The following is an 18688-nucleotide window of genomic DNA, read 5'->3' on the forward strand; positions in this document are numbered from 1 at the left end:
TCTTTTTCTCTCTCTCTCCTCTGTTCTGACAAAGGATCAAGAACTTGGAAGTTAACTCTGATTCTCTGTTTCATCTCACAGATGCTACCTGACATGCTGAGTGTTTTTGCTTTTATTCCACTCTGATTAAAGTCTTGTTACATTTTCTTGCATCTCACCTTAGATTTCAGTTTTTTGTTAGAGGGCTACAAGGGCCAAGGGTTAGATTGATCTTGGAGCTGGTTAAAGGATTGTACAATATTGTGGGCCAAGGAGCCTGTCCTGTTCTATGTTATCATAATCTGCACTGCACTGCCTGGGAGAGGAATGGAGTGGGGCTCAAATCCTTTCCCATGTGATTAGTAGGCAAGGAAACCAAGCTCAAGGCCCACAGATCAATAACAAATCCAAGTGCTAAATGTCACCTTCATTTTTATTGTTGATTTCTTCCAGAGAGCAATAGGGACATCAGCTCAAAGAATGCTTGGAATGTTGGCAGCACAAGACCATTTCAGTGCCTGTTTTTCTTTACAGAGGAGGGAAGGTAATTTAGAAGAAGATTCTCTTATCTGAATGTTTTCTGTTACAAGTCCAGCTTTGTCATAAATATTTATATCCTTGTTGAGGACAATGGAGCCAACATTAATTCTGTGTAGGGTAGCTGGAGATTTGACTTCCCTTCTGCTGCTTTCTTTAGACAGTAATCTCTTAAGGTGTCAGCAGTTGATAGTGCTCCCACCTCTGAGCCAGAAGAATGTTGGCTCACCTTGCATCAGAGAAAGGGCACAATGGACAGGCAGCCAACATGGCAGTCAATTTAGAGACTCTCTCAGATGGATGTAAAACATTCCCTGGGGTATTTCAAAAGAAAGTGCTGAGGTTTTATTCTCTTGGTAATAGTAACTTTCATTAAAATATCTAAAATTACTTTTTTGGAGTGATACTTTCCTACACTCAGATTGACTATGGCAGTTCTACATCACAACAGGGAAACACTTCAAAATGAGATGTGTTGGACAGAACAGATTTTGGCAGCTCTATTTGCCTTCATTAGAACAAATAGAAGATTCAATGTCAAAGTAAAATTTATTATCAAAGTATGTATATGTTATTATATGCTACTTTGAGGTTCATTTTCTTGCAAACGTTGACAGGAAAGTTAAGAAATACAGTAGAATTTTGCAAAAAACTATACATTAACAAAGGCTGACAAACAACCAATGTGCAAAAGAAGACAAATTGTGCAACTTAATGTTGAGAATAGGATGTGTAAAATGTCCTTGAAAGTGAGTCTGTAGATTGTAGAGTTGTGAGTGGAGCTATCCATGCCAGTTTAGGAACCTGATGGCTGTAGATTAATATCTACTCCTGAACTAGTGGTGGGAGACCTGAGGCTTCTTTACCTCTTGCCCAATAGCAGCACCAAAAGGCAGCATAGCCTAGGAGGTGGGTCCTGCAACAGTGCTCCTTGTAAATGTGCTCAATGGTGGGGGTAGCTGTATGCACCACTTTCTGTAGATTTTCCCATTCCTGGACGTTGGTATTTCCATACCAGGTCATGATACAACCAGTTAGGATACTTTCCACTGTGCATCTATTGCATTCTACAATGAATCAAGTCTTTCTTACATCTTTCTATGTTCATAATCCCAACCCCAACAATCTTGGTGCCTTTCCAAAAGTAGGAACAGGCAGTAAGTGAATTGGCCCACTTTTGCTTAAGGTGCTCAGCCAACTTCTTCTCTAATGAGCACTGTTACAGACCCAGAGACTGTAAATTACACCTTTGACTTGGCATCCAATGAATGTGGCACAGGAAAAGTGGAAACGGTGTGTTGAAGTAATGGAAAATATGAAAAGCAAATTAAATTTGTGATGGAATGAGCCAGAAATTGATCTCCCATCTTAATTAGTGCTACACGCATCCACCAAGCCATAATGACCCATAGTTTCTCTACTAAGCATCCTACCAAGTCTAAAGAAACAGTTATCTGAAACTCAGCTCCCAATGGGAATCTTATATGCCCTGTAAAATAATTGATCTGTCCCAGGGCCAGTTTCGCTGCCAAATTCAGCAAGAAATCCTCAGAGGTGAAAGTGCTAGAAAAGTTCAGAAGCTCTTCTGTTCTCTGAACATTGGTTCTCAATATGTGGTGGAATGGAATGGGAATAGACTCAAATTCAACCTCTCCACACCTGAAATACCAGTAGAGGCAAGAAAGGTACAATGTTGTGTTTTTATAATCTCTGTTTTTGCTGGGACATCAGCAATTGATTTTGAAGCTTCTGTCTTTCATAGAGAAATCTCTGACCTGTTCTAAAGTGCATGCTTTATATTGTTAGCACAGAAAGATAGGTGGTCTCAGTACACCTTAGTAACTAGTGTTCAGAAATACTAAGTTCTAATAAAACATTCAGTGGCCACTTTATTAGGTAAACTCGTATACCTGCTTGTCAATGCAAATATCCAGTTAGCCGTTCATGTGGCAGCAACTCATTGCATAAAAGCATGCAGACGTGGTCAAGAGGTTCAGTTGTTGTTCAGACCAAACCATCAGAATGGGGAAGAAATGTGATCTAAGTGACTTTGACCCTGGAATGATTGTTGGTTCCAGGCGGGGTGGGTTTGAGTTTGTCGGAAATTGTGATAAACAGTGATGTCCATGCACAAGTCTCTGGAGTTTACAAAGGATGTTGTGGAAAAAAAATCCAGTGAGCACAGTTCTGTGGACAAAAGTGCTTTGTTGATGAGGGATGTCAGAGGAGAAGGGCCAGGCTGATTCAAACTGAAAGGAAGGCGATAGTAACTTAAATAACCACGTGTGACAAGAGTGGTGTGCAGAGGAGCGTCTCTGAACACACATGTTGAACCTTGAAGTGGATGGGCCATTGCAGTAGAAGACCATGAACGTACACTCAGTGGTCAATTTACAAGCTACAGGAGATACGTAATAAAGTAGCCACTGCATGTATAATCTTTCTTTCTGCTGAGACCTGAATAATTGATCTTGAAGTTCCAGATTAAAAAAGAAATCTTCTAACCTGTCCTAAAGTGTATGTTTTATACTGTTAGCACAGAAGCATAAGTGGTCTCAGTAGTTTAGTAACTAACATTCACAAATACTAAATTCTAATGATACTTTGTTAAGTTGTATTGAACGAAGACCAGAAAGGCAACCACAGAAGATTATTAGAAGAACACAACTGGTTCACTCAATGAGAGCCCACCACCAATCATGCCAACATTTGATTCTACCCCTCTATTTTCAGAGTTGCCTTTCATACTAAAAGATTCAATGCAGAAGAAGGAAAAAATAGACTTTAAACAATGCAGGATATGACCTGAGAGTCTAACTCAGAGGAAAATGCGTTCATTAAAGTGTCTCAACTCAACTGGTGAGTGTAGACTTTAAAAAAAAAACTCCTGGTCACTCTCCATCATTATTTTCTATAAGGCACCTTGAAATGTAAGTTATTGCATAAAATGCCCCATTGATAGTCAACTAAATCAATCAGCAACATTCCCATCCAGGTACTGAACAAAGTACAAATACTCAGTTCTTGTATATGACATTTTTATGCAGACATTAACCATTTCACTGTAAAAGAGCACACATAAAAGTTAGGAAAGCATGAACTTTGCCAGTCGATTATTTTCCTCTTTACATCTATTAATAAATTATAATCAGCAGCATATTTAGTCACCGATCAACTGTCTGCACAAACCAATTGTTTTCATTTGAAGCACATTTAGTGTGCTCTCTAAATATAGCTGAAATGAAGAACCAAGCTGAGTGCACATAACCAGCAACTGGTACCATTAACTACACATGTTCACATTAAAAAGTGTTTAAAAGAATGTGCTCTTGTGTTATTCCCTTTTGAGCTGATTTAGGGAGAATGAGCTTTTGAGTTGAGCTCAAGAATTGTTGAAAATGAGCTGAGCTCTTAAACGCCCTGTATGACCTAGCATTCTTGCAGTGTGAACTGAAGTCTTGAGGGCGCAGCATGGTTGTGGCCTGCCGGGTACAGACTGTATCAAGGCACCCGGACACAAGACTGGGGAATGAGCCAATGCTTGGCCGATTTAAGCTCTGGACCAGATTGGAAAGGTTGGGCAGGGCTGAATGGATCTGGCAGGGCCCAGGCCTGAGAGCAAGGAATAACCCAAGGCTTGGCTGAATTAAGTGATGGGCCAGATTGAAAAGGTCAGGGTGTTGGAGCTGGAGGAGAGAGACAGGCTGTTCTTCAGCTCACTGCTCCTTGAGGTTTATTTGTCTGAGGTTGAGGCCTGCAACTAATGATTGGATTGGCTGTGGACTCACTTTTGTGAACTTCAGTTCTGAATGTTGTTTGCCCACTTCTATTGTTTGCATGATTTGTTTTTTTCCCCTACATATTGTGTGTTTGACGGTCTTCTCAGTGGGTTCTATTGGGTTTCTTTGTTTTGTGGCTGCCCGTAAGGAGACAAACATCAAGGTTGTGTATTGAATACATACTTTGATAATAAATTGTGCTTTGAACTTTGAAAGATGAGACAGTCAAGAGAGCATTGGAACGGTCACATCAGATGGTATAGCATAATAATTCCAAACTTTAATGATTTCCACTGCCTGTAAACTGAATATAACTTCCCAGTAGCTTGCCAACTAATTTTCTTCTTCAGAATTAATCAGCTTTAAGTTGTTCATGGCTTCAGTGCCATTAGTCCCCTATTTTATCACCTGCAAACTTTATTCTGACAGCTTTTTTATGAAGATGTGATTTGATTTCATTTACCTTTTGGTTCAGCATATGTGGCTTTGAGTGAGATTAAATTTTAAATCCTAAATTTATTTCTATGTAGTACTGACTGGAAAGTTAATAATTGAAGATTATTATTTCAGGAGCAGAATTATTTCCTGTCTGGGCATACTTGCATACCAGAGAGAAGATTATCATATATTTTGATTTATGATCCTCATTCTGATGCTTGTAACTAACTGTTGGGCATTCTAATGGCCCATTAAAGAGTTTGCCCCCAACTTTGAGGAAGTATAGATTGGAAAGTCAGGGTTCCTTTCAGTTTATCTCAATGACAATATTTTTACACTTTGTTAAAAGTCCACTTAGCACTTGCAGGCTAAGGAGAAAGAAAGGGGGAGGGGAGCACCAGAGGGACATGGCCTCCTCTACTGTCAAAATGAAGCCACACTCAGGTTGGAGGAACACCACCTTTGACTTCTCTAACTTCTGTTAATGCCCCTCCTCCCCTTCTTACCCCATCCCTGAAATGTTTAGTTTTTTCCCTCCTCTTTTTTTCCTCTCTCTTCATCCATCACTCTGCTTGTTCTCCATCTCCCTCTGGTGCTCCCCCCCTCCCCTTTTCTTTCTCCCGAGGCCTCCCATCCCATGATCCTTTCCCTTCTCCAGTTCTGTATCCCTTTTGTCAATCACCTTTCTGGCTCTCAGCTTCACCCCACCCCCTCCGGTCTTCTATCATTTTGCATTTCCCCCTCCCACTCCTACTTTCAAATCTCTTACTATCTTTCCTTTCAGTTAGTCCTGACGAAGGGTCTCGGCCCGAAACGTCAGCAGTGCTTCTTCCTATAGATGCTGCCTGGCCAGCATTTTGTGTGTGGTAGTGTAATTCTCGCCATTATTTGACACCAACAAAGCAAATGTGCAGATTATTTCTCTTTCTGAGATCTTATTGTTCAAGCAAATTGACATTACCCTAGACTACACTTCAAAAGTAGTTTAAGGGCTGTGTTCTTTGCAGTTTATTGAGGATGTGAACTATGACATATCAATTTAAATTTTTTCATTATATATCACCATCTCAAATTCACACTGTCTACAAGAGTGTAGAATTACCCCTTAAATCTATCACTTTGAGATAGAGTTGTGCAATGCGCACAACATGCTGGAGGAACTCAGCAGGTTGGGCAGCATCCATGGAAAAGAACAGTCAACGTTTCAGGCCGAGACCCTTCGTTAGGACTCGTTGTGCAATGTTTGTTTAAAAATAGTTGAAACAACTGATGATGTTCCTTTCTCTGCTATGTTTTATTCATTGAAAATGGATGGTTTCACTAATAAATGAAGTAAAATAAGTTATAATTGAAGTAAAGTAAATTAAATATTACAAACACACTGATGTTGTGGGGTGATTTCATGGTGTAAGAGCACACACGTTGAAAATTGCTTCTGCATACAATTGTATTGATAGAAAGTCCATGCCAATTCCATTAGTAGAATTACAAGATACAGCTTCCTAATATAAATTGCCTGTGATAATATCACTTTAAGTGAATGTGCAAAGGAAAGGCAGAATTGGAAAGGTGATGGAACTTCTGATATGAAACATTAGAGGTTGTATTAAGGAATTACCTTTGATTTATTAAGGAGAGTCTAACTATAACCATTGAGATCAAAGACAGGGTCAAGATTATGGACTTGATACAATGGCCTGAATTATACATTTAAAGTGTGTATAATGAATGTGGAGATTCCATGATTGATGATGACCATGGCTGAATGGATAGTGTTGTCACCTGGGTCACTCTTAGCTGAGTCAATTTGGCCTGAGCACGTACTTGGTGTTTTAACGGGACACCACAATGTGGAAGTTCTGGGCTTCAGCTAAGAAGTTAAACACCATCACCCCTCTCAGGTAAAAGGTCTACTGCACTTCGAAGGGTTTCTTTCTGGCCTTTTGGTCAATTTCAATATCACTGAAAAAGTTTATCTGATTGCTGCCAAGTTACTGTTTGTGTGATCACCAATTCACATTGAAGTAATAATCTTTCTTTAAAGGTGCCCCGTTAGCAGCAAAGCACCTTGAAAACGTGAAAGGTGCTCTTTTAATTGAGTTGTTAGATGCCTTAGCAGCCAATGAAAGAACTGATAACAATGGTGTAAGAATATAGGCAGCTCCCACCCCAACAGCAGCCTGGGTAAGGACATTACGATTTGATGTTGGAGACAAGGTAGGGGCATGTCTGAGGAGAATTGGCCATGTCTTTACAGATATCTGTATTAATTAACTGGTGACTGCTCACTTACATGTCCAAATGGGTCCAGGTGATTGTTGGTCAGCTTCAGTTTCTGGAAGGAGACGAGTTGCCGCATCCAGTGGGCTCCGGTTGCCGGGGAATCGGGATGCACGTACAGCCTCCCGGGCATGGCGGGCTCTGCCTTCCCAGCCACCATCCTGTACAAAACAATCTGTTAAACATCCGTGCTGGAAGGTGTGTTGTGATTTTGTAGCAAAGGGTCAACATCAGAAGGAGATTGATTGGTAGAGAATTAGAAAAAACTTCAAAAGGAGATGGGAGAAGAAATTTATTCCATGCAGCATATTGGAAAATTTCGGGGATCCACTGCTTAGTCAGCAAACACAGATTCAAAGGATTTGGATAAACACTACAAAAATAAAAAGGCTAAAGGAGAAGTGTGGGTTAAAAAGGTTATTGTCAATGTGATGCCCAAGAATCATTTGTTGTCACTGCATCAGCAGAGGGCTTGGGTTTAGTTGTGGCACGGTGCCATAGCAGTCAACATAACACCTTACAGCGCCAGCGATTGGCGTTGAATTCCTGTCGCTGCCTGTAATGAGTTTGTATGTTCTCCTTATCACCATGTGGGCTTCCTTGTGCTCCAGTTTTCTCCCACTTTCCTGAAACATCTGGGTTGTAGGCATACTATGTTAGCTCTGAAGCACAGTGATATTTGTGAGCTACCTCCTGCACACCCTTGGACTGTGATGGTCATGTGCAAACTTCACATTTCACTGTATGTTTCAATATACATGTGACAAGAAAGGTTAATCTTTAAATATTCCCTTGGTCAAATAGACACGTGCATAATGGAACGAATGTGCTCCTTCTGTGAGTGTGATTTGGTGATTTCTAAGGGCAGTTTCTGTGTTAAACCACGGCTTCCCCTGGCCCACAAACAGGAATGGAGAGCCTGTCCCTATACTAGGTGCCTATTGGTACATAATGAACTGGACGCCTGAAGTTTCATACACTTACCATTTGTTATCACAGAACTTATAACGATGGTCATCTGCAGGAACAATGTCGATCAGCAGAATGTACTTGGTTTTCGGATTCATCCCTGTAACTTTCACCTTGTAACTTGGAAACATTCGCCTGAAGAGAGGCAGAAACAGGGAAGTTACTAAATGATGCTAGAGCATCTATCCCAATGTGCCGAATCAGCTTATTCATTGCTGCTAGGTCAAACTTTCCAAATTCACTGTGCAATATCTTTTTTACCACACCACTGTATCACTTCAAGAAGATAGTTCATCACACCTCCTCAAGGGTAATTAGGGATCAATAGTAAACATTGGCCTTGCTAGTCCCATTCACATCCCGAGGATAAATTTTTTAAAAGATTTATAATTGATGCTTTGAAAGAAATAAGCTGTTATACACTCTGTGGCCAGTTTATTAGGTATATCTGTTTGTTAATGCAAATATCTAATCAACCACCCATGGAACAACATGGTCAAGAGGATAATTTGTTGTTCAGACCAAGCATCAGAATAGGGAAGAAATGGGATCTGAGTGACTTTGACTATGAGTGATTGTTGGTGCCAGATGGGGTGGATTGAGTATCTCAGAAACTGATGATCTCCTGGAATTTTCACACACAACATCTCCAGAGTTTGCAGAGAATGGTGTGAAAAATTTAAAAACTCCAGTGGGCAGCAGTTCTGCAGGAGGAAATGCCTTGTTAATGAGAGAGGTCAGAGGAGAACGGCCAGACGGGTTCAAGCTGACAGGAATGCAACAGTAACTCAAATAACCACATGTTACAGCAGTGGTGTGCAAAAGAGCACCTGTGAATGAACAACACATCAAACCTTGAAATAGATGGACTATAGCTGCAGAAAGCCACAAACATACACTTAGTGCCCCCGAATGTATTTTGAGGATAACTTGTATACCCTAACAATTCATTCTGTTAAATTTAGAAGACTTTCTGTAATAGCACTGCTTAACTCAATTATGTGTTTACAGGGTGGGTAGAGAGAAATTATTTTCCCTGGGAAGGAGTCCAAAACAAGTGGGGAGAGGGAATCATTTTAACGTTAAGATCAGGTAATATCTTCACACAGGGAGATGTAAAGTGTGGATCTCTCTTCCCCAATTAGCAGTTGGAGGGTTCACTTTAAAAATATAAAGAATGGATTGAATTGATTTGTTAAATAAGGATATTAAGAATTATGTAACCAAAGAGGGCAAATACAGATTAAAAAATCACAGATCAATCATGATCTATTATATTCACAGAACAGGTTTGAGGACTGACTATAGTAGTGATTCTCTTCTTTTATCCCATCTTAAATTTATCCTAAATCTGGGGTTGCACTGTAGCATAATGCTATTACAGTGTCTGCAACTCAATTTCGGTTCCTCAGCTGTCTGTAAAGAGTTTGTATGTTCTCCCTGTGACCACGTGAGTTTCCTCTGGATATTCCGATTTCCTTCCACATTCCAAAGCCGTACGGGTTAGTAGGCTAATTGGTCACATGAGTGTAATTGAGTGGCACAGGTTCATTGTGCTGGAAGGGCCTGTTACCATGCTGTATCTCTAAACAAATAAAACTAAATGATTTGAGTGATGTTAATTGTTAAACACTTAATGATAATTTTTCACATCCAGTTTTGTTGAGATATTTAACCCATTCAAGCAATCAGGTCATCTCTCACAGTAAAATAACCTCTTGTGGTTTCCTCCACAATTAATTGTGGCTTACGGAGGGTATAAGATGTGGCATTTTATTTAGACTTGTATCTCTAAAAGTTTACATTCCTGTTTGTCCTTCAGCGGTATCTGACAGGTAACAAGCATTTGCAGCATTAGTGTCCATTAGTGACCCTCTCGTGGTCAAATGTTTTCAGAGTTCCTGCAAATAGCAGATTCAGTAACAGGGCTGAAGTCATTCTTGAACAAGAAGGCAGCACTTTGAAAATGAGCAAATGGCTGAAAGAAATGACTGTCCAGAAAGAAAAACATCATTTTTGAGAATCCCTGGATATTCAAAGATCATAGAACATTACAGTACAGTACAGGCCATCAGCCCATGATGTTGTGCCAATCTTTTAGCCTACTCTAAGATCAATTTAACCCTTCCCTCCTACAACACCCTCCATTTTTTGATCATTTATGTGCCCATCTAAGAGTTTCTCAAATTTCTTTAATATATCTCCATCTACCACCACTCCTGTCATCTAGTAGTTAGTTACGTATTTTGGAGTCCAATGACTGATGCAGGAAATGTAGTAACTAATTTGCTCATAACAAGATTCCACAAACTATGAAGCTTGTTATGTGAGTGATGGTGGTCACTTGATAAATACTGACCAGGACCTTGGGGAGAAGCCCTTGTGCTTTGGAAAGATGCAGTGGGATCTTCCATGCAAGTGGAGAAGCTAATATCTTTTCCAAGAACTGCATCACCAGTGTTGCTGTGCTCCCTCAGCACTGGTGCTGCGATGCCGTTCCTAAATATGTGCTCACATCTTGTGATGCAGGATTAGGAATACAACGCCTGACTCAGAAGCAGAAGAGCTTGAGGAAGCAAGTGCAGAATTGAAGCCAGGGGATTACAAAAGGTCAAGGAAAGAAAGAACTTGAATGGGTGCAGGATTTATAAAGTGAAGCAGAAGGTGGTGAGGCAGAGGAGGTGGGGACGGGAAGAAGACGAAGGGGAGGCCACGAGTGGGGGCAGTTAATGAGATGGATCATCAGAGAGGGCGTCATCCTGACCAGGATTTATTACCCTTGGCTTCTGGAAAATAATTTGTTGCTCAGCCCACATGCCTGAAGTTAGCAGCTAAAGTAGCCTGGCCTTATAAATTTTAAGTGCTTTTTTAATGGCCATAAAAAGAGTCGAGACATGTGAAATTCATATTGTTGACATATCTGGACATTCTTAAGTGGGTTCACACAGAACTCAAGTAGCAGAATTATAGTCCACTAAAGTAGCTGAACGTATCAGAGCTTTACCAGAATGGCAATGTTTTTCAAGCTTGAGGAGGAGAACTTGCTGCCCAACTGACCTCCTGATCCCTGGTTTTCATTTTCAGATTTTTATTAATGTCCTCATGGGATTTTTAACTGTCTGTGACCTGCTGCGATTTTTCTGGACCTTGTCATTGTATACGACATGTTTGAAATGTTTCAGCTTATATGTGGGGAATGCAATTAATAAAAATGTTTTATGTGGTTGTTTCAAACACCCTCCATTTCTTCTTTTCACAACGTGTTTTCACTGAACAGTTGATTATTTTGATATGGAGATTGTTGTATGACAGAACACCAGAGATAAGTTGCAGTTAAATGTTTTCATAACGTTGGAGTTGTCCCCCTCCTCACCACTGTTCTTGATGAGTCGCATGCATGCATGCAGCAGGTCACTCTGCAAAACATCCCACAATCTTTCACCCTTTCACTGTTTAGTCCTGACAAATGTGTTTTAGAGTAAACTGCCTGTAAGTATCAGAGCCCATTTTCTGACTGTCACTACTCTCTGCTCTCAATGATGCTGTTCTGTCACCGTATACCAGTGCAAATGCTGTTAATCTGATTGTCACCTCCCACCAGAGTGGGGAGTCAATGTTGGTATACCACTGGTATCAATGATGTTCGACTGTCATCAGCCACCAGTGTCAATGCATTTATTCCCATTGTCACCTCCACAGATGTCAATTGTGTTGTTCCGACCATTACCACCCGCCAATGTGACTAGAGTTTTTCCACTGTCAATAGTAGTTTTTGACCGTTATCACCTGTCAGTGTTTATCCCTCACTACCTGCCTGTGTCACTGTAATATACTGATGGTCAATGTTCAACCACCATAGCCTGTCAGTGTCAATGAAATGTCCTGACTGTACCTGATACTAAACTGATGCACCATCGACCTCTCCAATGAATGTTATAAGAGGTTACAGCAATATGAGAAGAAAATCATAGAGAGTGCAACCAATATGAGTGAAAATGAGAATAACAACCTTGCATTCTGACATCCAGTGGTATCTCTACATGGGTGACCATGGTAGCACAACGGTTATGGCACCAGTGATCACCAAATGGAGTTCAATTTCCTACAGCTGTATGTCAAGAGTTTGGTTATTGATCAGATGGAAAATTTGATCATAAGAATATACATAGGACCAGAATTAGGCCATTCAGTCTGTTGAGTCTGCTCTGTAATGGCAAATTAAATTTAATCCCAGCAACTATGAGGTGATGCATTTTGGAAATGCCGAGTCTTTTTCCAAACAAGGGGTTCTAAAAGCAAGAGGACATAAGTTTAAGATCAGAGGCCAGAGATTTAAAAGGGACATCAGGGGCATCTTCTTCACGCTAAGGGTGTATTTGCAATGAGCTGCCAGGAATAATGGTTGAGTTGGGTACAATAACAAAGTTTAAAAACAATCTAGATCAGTACATGAATAAAAGAGGGTTAGAGGCAATGGGCCAAATGCAGGTAGATGAGATTCGCTCACTGGCCAACATAGTCGGCATGAGCGAGGTGGGCTGAATGGCCTGCTTCCATGCTTTATGACTCTATGACCTGATGATTCGGATGAACAGAGATAACCAACTGTCTGATAATGTGCTCTATGACCCAGCTAAATTCTGATCTTTATTCCACTTATAGATGAGATTTCCTTCTTCCCAAATTGAAAGCCATTGATCTAGTTACACCCCTCCAAATTAACAATTCAGTTACAACTTGGCTGGAGTTCTCCTGTTGCTATTAGTAGAGAAACAAGATTATGGGGAGCAAATATCAACTGAGATGAAAACGTTACATCTAATCATGTGTCTTTCACAACAGCATTGCCAGGTTGATTTTTCCAACTGGTGGGATTTCGCCCAGAAATCCAGGCCAGCTTGTTCGACTCTAGGAAATGTTAGTTTTCACGTTCATCACACTGAGAAGAACAGCACCAAGTGACCACACATCAATGCAGTAGTCACTGAAGGAGTGCAGAAGTACATCTAAAGATACAGAATTGCATTTTGTTTGGGGTGTAAACCTGGCAGGAGATTGGCCACGCATTATAAATCCCATTTCCCGCCCGCATCTTCTGAGCTTCTAATACCGTTTCCCATTACTGCACAACACCCCAAGAAAATATGACACCTCTACAGCCAGCACCTCTAGCAGCCTCCCCACCCCGCTAATACTCTTAAGGAAGGAGTTATAGGAGCCTCAGTTCACACCACCAGGTTCAGGAACAATTACTACACCTCAACCATTGTGATCCTGAACTGTGTGGATAACTTCACTCACCTCAGCACTGAACTGATGCCACAACCTACAGACTCACTTTCAGGGTCTCTACAGTTCATGTCCTCAGCATTATATATTGTTTGTTTATTTAGCTTTGCAATTGCACAGTTTGTCTCCTTCTGCACATTGGCTATTTGTCCATCTTTGTTAGTGTGTAGTTTTTCATTGATTGAGTTGTGCTTCTTTGTATCTACTGTGAATGCCCACGAACTTTGTGTACATACTTTGATAATAAATTTACTTTGAACTTTGAATTTTGAAAGTATTCTTTGGAAACTTTAATTTTAGCTTCCGTAGCAAAATCTAAAACATTGCAGAACTCCCTCATTATTAAACCATCCTACATTTTGTCTGCAGGCAACACACAAAGGAACTCAGTGGGTGAGGCATCATCCCAGTCCTCTTGAAGAGCTCAACTTGGTTGTATCATGGCCTGATACGGAAGCATCAATGCCCTTGTACGGAAAAGCCTAGTGGATACGGCCCAGTCCATCACAGGCAAAACCCTCCCTCCTCACCTTTGAGCATATCTATACTGAGTGTTAACACAGGAAAACAGCATCAAGGACCCTCACCATCCAGGTCATGCTTTCTTCTCGCTGCTGTGATCAGGAAGAAGGTACAGGAGCCTCAGATCCTGCATCACCAGGTCAGGAACAGTTATTACTCCTCAACCATCAGGCTGTTGAACCAGAGGGGATAACTTCACTCATCCCATCACTAAACTGTTCCCACAACTTATGTTCTCACCTTCAAGGACTCTTCATCTCATGTTCTCAATATTTATTGCTTATTTATTTATTTTTTTCTTCTTTTGTACATTGGTTGTTGTCCATCCTGTTGGGTACAATCTTTAATTGATTCATTGACAAGAAAATGAATGTCAGGGTTGTATATGGTGACATGTACAGTACGTACTTTGGTAATAAATGTACTTTGAAATTTCACTGTCCATTTCCACCCTTTGATGCTGCCTGACCTGCTGAGTTCCTCCAGCTCCTTTGTGTGTTGCTTCAAATTTCCAGTATCTGCAGTCTCCTGGTATGTCACCAAAGTCCTTCGCAAATTTCTGCAGATGTACCATGGACAGCATTCTGATTGGTTGCATCACTGTCTGATATGGAGGTGGCATTACACAGGATCAGAAAAAGCTGAAGATGATAGCATACTGCTATTACACTGCCAGTGATCCAACATCAATTCTGGCACTCTCTGTAAGGAGTGTTTACATCCCTCCAGGTACTTCCGTTTCCTTTCACATTCCAAAGACATACGGTTAGTGTTAGTGAGTTGTGGACATGCTATGTTGGCATCAGAAGTGTGGCAAAAACTTGCGAGTGTCCAGCATAATCCTCGCTGATTTGATTTGACTCTAACAATAACATTTCACTACATTATTTCAGTAATTCAATGTACATGTCACAAATAAAGCTAATCTTTAATTTTTAGATGTTATTCTAATCCTAGGGAAACATTCAGAACAAAAGTTAGTGTGCTCTAGGACATTCTGTTTCTTGTACACATGAACGGTAATTTGCTAAAGATATCAATGTATTGGACTACAGGAGTTGGAATGTTATACTGAGGTTCTGTAAGATGTTGGTGAGGACTAATTTGGACTATTGTGTGCAGCTCTGGTCACCTACCTACAGGGAAGGTACCAGTTGAAAAATTGAAAGAGTGCAGCAAAAATTTACAAAGTTGTTGCTGAGACTCAGGAACCTAAGTTATAGGGGAAGATTGAATAGTTTAGGACTTCATTCCCCAGAGTGTGGAATGATGGAAGAATGATAGTGGTATACAAAATTATGAGGAGTAATAATAGGGTAAATACAAACCGACTTTTTTCCCTGAGGTTTAGTGAGACTAGAACTAGAGGTCATGGGTTAAGGGTAAAAAGTGTAATGTTTGAGGGGAACATGAGGGTGAGCTTCTTTACTCGGAGGATGGTGCTTGCTGCCAGTGGAAGGGGTGGATGTGGGTTCAATTTAAGAGAAATTTGGACATGGATGGGAGGAGCACAGAGAGCTAAGGTCCAGGTGTGGGTTGATGGGACAGAGCAGAATAATAGTTCAGCATGGACTAAATTGGCTGAGCTGCCTAATTCTGTGCCAATTTTCTCCATGGCTCTATCACTCCACTAGCACCCATCTACCAATGGCCAGTTAGTTATTCGAAGAAGACCATCTCATTTAGAGCCTTCACAAATTCAGATTTTCAAAGTGATTTTGTAGAAAATGAAGTACTTTTTCAAGAAAAATCTCTCCTGTAATACAGCAAGCATAGCAGAGAATTTGCTAACAGCAAGCTCCCATAAATAACAATGTGATTATGGCTGGATAATACATCTCAGTCGTGTTGACAAAATGATATATAACGTAACCTGGAATTGAAATAATATATCTTACAATTAAATCAGAATCCAGACATAGTTGTTTAAAATCGCATCCAAAATTTGTCATCTCTGATTATGCAACTCTCCTTTGGCATGGGCTGGGAATGTCAGGTTTGCATTCTGAAAGTCTGGTCTCTGGAACAGAACTTGAACTGAGGACCCCCAACAGAGCCAAGCATGCTGGCCACTGAAGAGGAAGGAATATTTGAATTACATTGCCAAATGGGCTGACCATTTATCATTATTTAGCTACACAAATCACACAGCAGAGTGGAATAGGCACCTTTTGGATAAATTAACTCATTGCTTTTAAAAGCTGTGTTATTTTATTGCATTCCTCTGGTTGCTCTTAGAGCTGCTTTACTTTTAGTGCTTTGTGATAGATTTTTACTTTAAAAAATGCTTTAGACAAGATCAAAGACAGGGGTGCCTGACAGAGGCTGATCCTCTCTTAAGTGTATAAATGTTTTAGGTCTCTGCGTCCCCTTATCATGTCTTCCACCAGTCCTTCTGCTGCTGTGTATACAGTGAAGACCATTCACTTTGAAGTGCTGGATTAGAGTCCACCAGAGGCAATTCTTGTAATAACAAACAATACCAGTTCAATGGGAGTTCTTGGTCTTGTCCGATGTTAATTTTTCAAATCCAGCCTCACTATCACTAGCACAAACACAAGAAGTGAAGTCTCTAGACGTGAGGAGGAGTCATCTGCAGCCATGTTAACCTGGTGTCAAGTGCGTAGACAAGGTGCTTTTTGTGCTCTGTGGCAATCTGTAAGGCTGAAAAGTGAATTATTTTCCAATTTCTGACAGGGCACCAGTTACCAAGTTCATGCCTTTGCTTGTGAGCCTCATGTGCTTTCAGGCTTTGTTACAGCTTTTCCAATTACCACTGCCTCACCCCTCCCCAACTACCATACTCCACCCCCCCACCATTGGCACTCATCCTGAATCATTCCCCTAACCCAATGGTGAGAAGACACCAAAGTAACTGGCCCCTCACATCTGTTAACAAGATCTGAGAGTATCTGTTGAGAGCTTGCTGTCTTCATCCTCTGTGCTTTTCTTCCTCATAGTTTGGGCAAATATTTGAAACGTCCATTGAGGCAACTGGAAGTTGGCAGTGCGTATCTCATATGCAGATTATCAGCTGTCTATCTGTCCTTGTAGAAGGATGAAAATGGTCATGCTTCCAATTTATCATACTAGGAACTTATTTAATAGATTTATAACAGCAGGGTAGAATCTGTCCTTGAGTCTAGCCACAGTGCTTTCAGGCTTTTGTATCTTCTTCCCAATGGAAGAGGGGAGAAGGGCACATGTCCAGGGTGGGTGGCCAGTGCATACAGTATTTTTTCCAACTCACAATAGATGTCAGCAATGGAAGTCAAAGAGTTAAGCACTACATTACATTCTTCTTTTGGGGGGATTCTCATTGGTAACAAAAGTGTTATTATCCATGTGGTGAGTGCTGCTTCCATCTGAGCCTGCAGTAATGATGCTCCCCTCCTCCACTCCTCCATCCTCAGTAATAGAAAAGTTAGTTTCCTTCCTGGGAAGCCTTGTCTACGACTCCAGAGCCAGACAGAACTTTTCCTGGTAAATGACACCCACAAAGTGTGGGACTGCATCAGGAAAATGTATCCAGCACTTCCCCAGCCCTCCTCTGGGGATCAAATGTAGAACTTTTGACAGTCTTAATTCCCTTCCGTTACCAATCAAGATAATTAATTCTGAAAGCTGCTTAGCCAGGAGTAAAACATACTCCCTCCAACCTATCAACTGATGTTTAATGGAGTTAACTTCAAATAAATCCTCATCTGACCCAAATATCATTCTAGCCCAAGTTTAAGTTCTGTTCTACCATTCCTAGACACAGAATATAGAACACACAGCACTGTATTGGCCCTTCAGCCCAGGATGTTGTGCCAACCTTTTAACCTACTTCAAGATCAATCTAGCTGTGTAGCAGCATAATAGTAAGGCACTCCTAATGTGTGGTATTCTTATACATCTTGCAACCTAAGAACAAAAATATAACAAATCAGCTCAAATATATTATCTTAAAAATTCCCAGAAAAAAATTGAATCAATAAATTAATTGGAAAAGACTAACATTTTGTTGAAGGCCTTTTGAAGGTTTTAGTTATCTTCTAGGGTAATGTAATTGGGGGAAATGTACATAATTCACAATCACTGACATTGAGTTGGGGTTTCACTTTAAGAGACTGGTCTGATGTGATGATGTTATTATGTAAAGATTTTCAGCGTGCTTTTGTGTTTGGGTTTGGAGTTCAACAAAATATGTTATGTGTTTCATTAAACATAAAACACCTCACATCACTTTATTTGTGAAAACCTACATTATTGAAAATGTTGGCCAATGCAGTTGCTTTGAAACAGCCGGAGTTTTGGGAGCAAAATGCCATTGCTTGGTTTGTACAAGCTGAGGCCGAGTTTGCTCTGCGAGAAGTCATTGCCGACAGCACCAAGTATCGCTCTGCAAGAGTGGTGAGTCTGTTTGAACACCCACCTGAACACAAGAAATACCAAACGCTGAAAACTCACCTTTTACAGACTTTTGGGCTAACAGAGCCTGAGCACACCCAACAGTTGCTCTCCTTACATGGTCTCAGCAACGCTAGGCCTTCAGAGCTAATGGACCACATGTTGTCTCTTCTGGGAAATCACCATCCTTGTTTTATTTTTGAGGAACTCTTCATGCAACAAATGCCTGATCAAGTTTGCATAGCCCACACAAATGCACCTCTGAAGGACTACAGGGTGCTTGCTAAAATGGCTGATAGTCTGCACTCAGCTAGGCAGCAGTATATCATTCCTCCTTTCTCTAACTCAATAAACCTGGTCAGCAAGGCTCCCAACAAAAGGACGTCCATGGTTGCGAAACAGATAACACTGGGCCTGAGTTTTTACCATGCTCACTTTGGTAAGAACACTAGGAACTGGCAACTGCCTTGTAGCTCCGATAGTGGCAGTGAACACAATGGTCA

General features: G+C 40.8%; 1 protein-coding gene across 1 annotated transcript in view; it reads right to left on the bottom strand.

Annotated features, from left to right (window-relative positions):
- tbx4 (T-box transcription factor 4) overlaps positions 1 to 18688 on the bottom strand; it is an 85846-nt gene that overhangs the window by 28499 nt on the left and 38659 nt on the right. Inside the window, exons 3-4 of the mRNA XM_059971431.1 lie at positions 7998 to 8117; positions 7027 to 7174 (exon numbers count right to left, since the gene is read on the bottom strand). Of these exons, the coding sequence (XP_059827414.1) occupies positions 7027 to 7174; positions 7998 to 8117 (268 nt within the window). The remainder of the gene's footprint in view (positions 1 to 7026; positions 7175 to 7997; positions 8118 to 18688) is intronic.

Source organism: Hypanus sabinus, chromosome 6 (assembly GCF_030144855.1).
Source record: "Hypanus sabinus isolate sHypSab1 chromosome 6, sHypSab1.hap1, whole genome shotgun sequence".
NCBI lineage: Eukaryota > Metazoa > Chordata > Chondrichthyes > Myliobatiformes > Dasyatidae > Hypanus > Hypanus sabinus.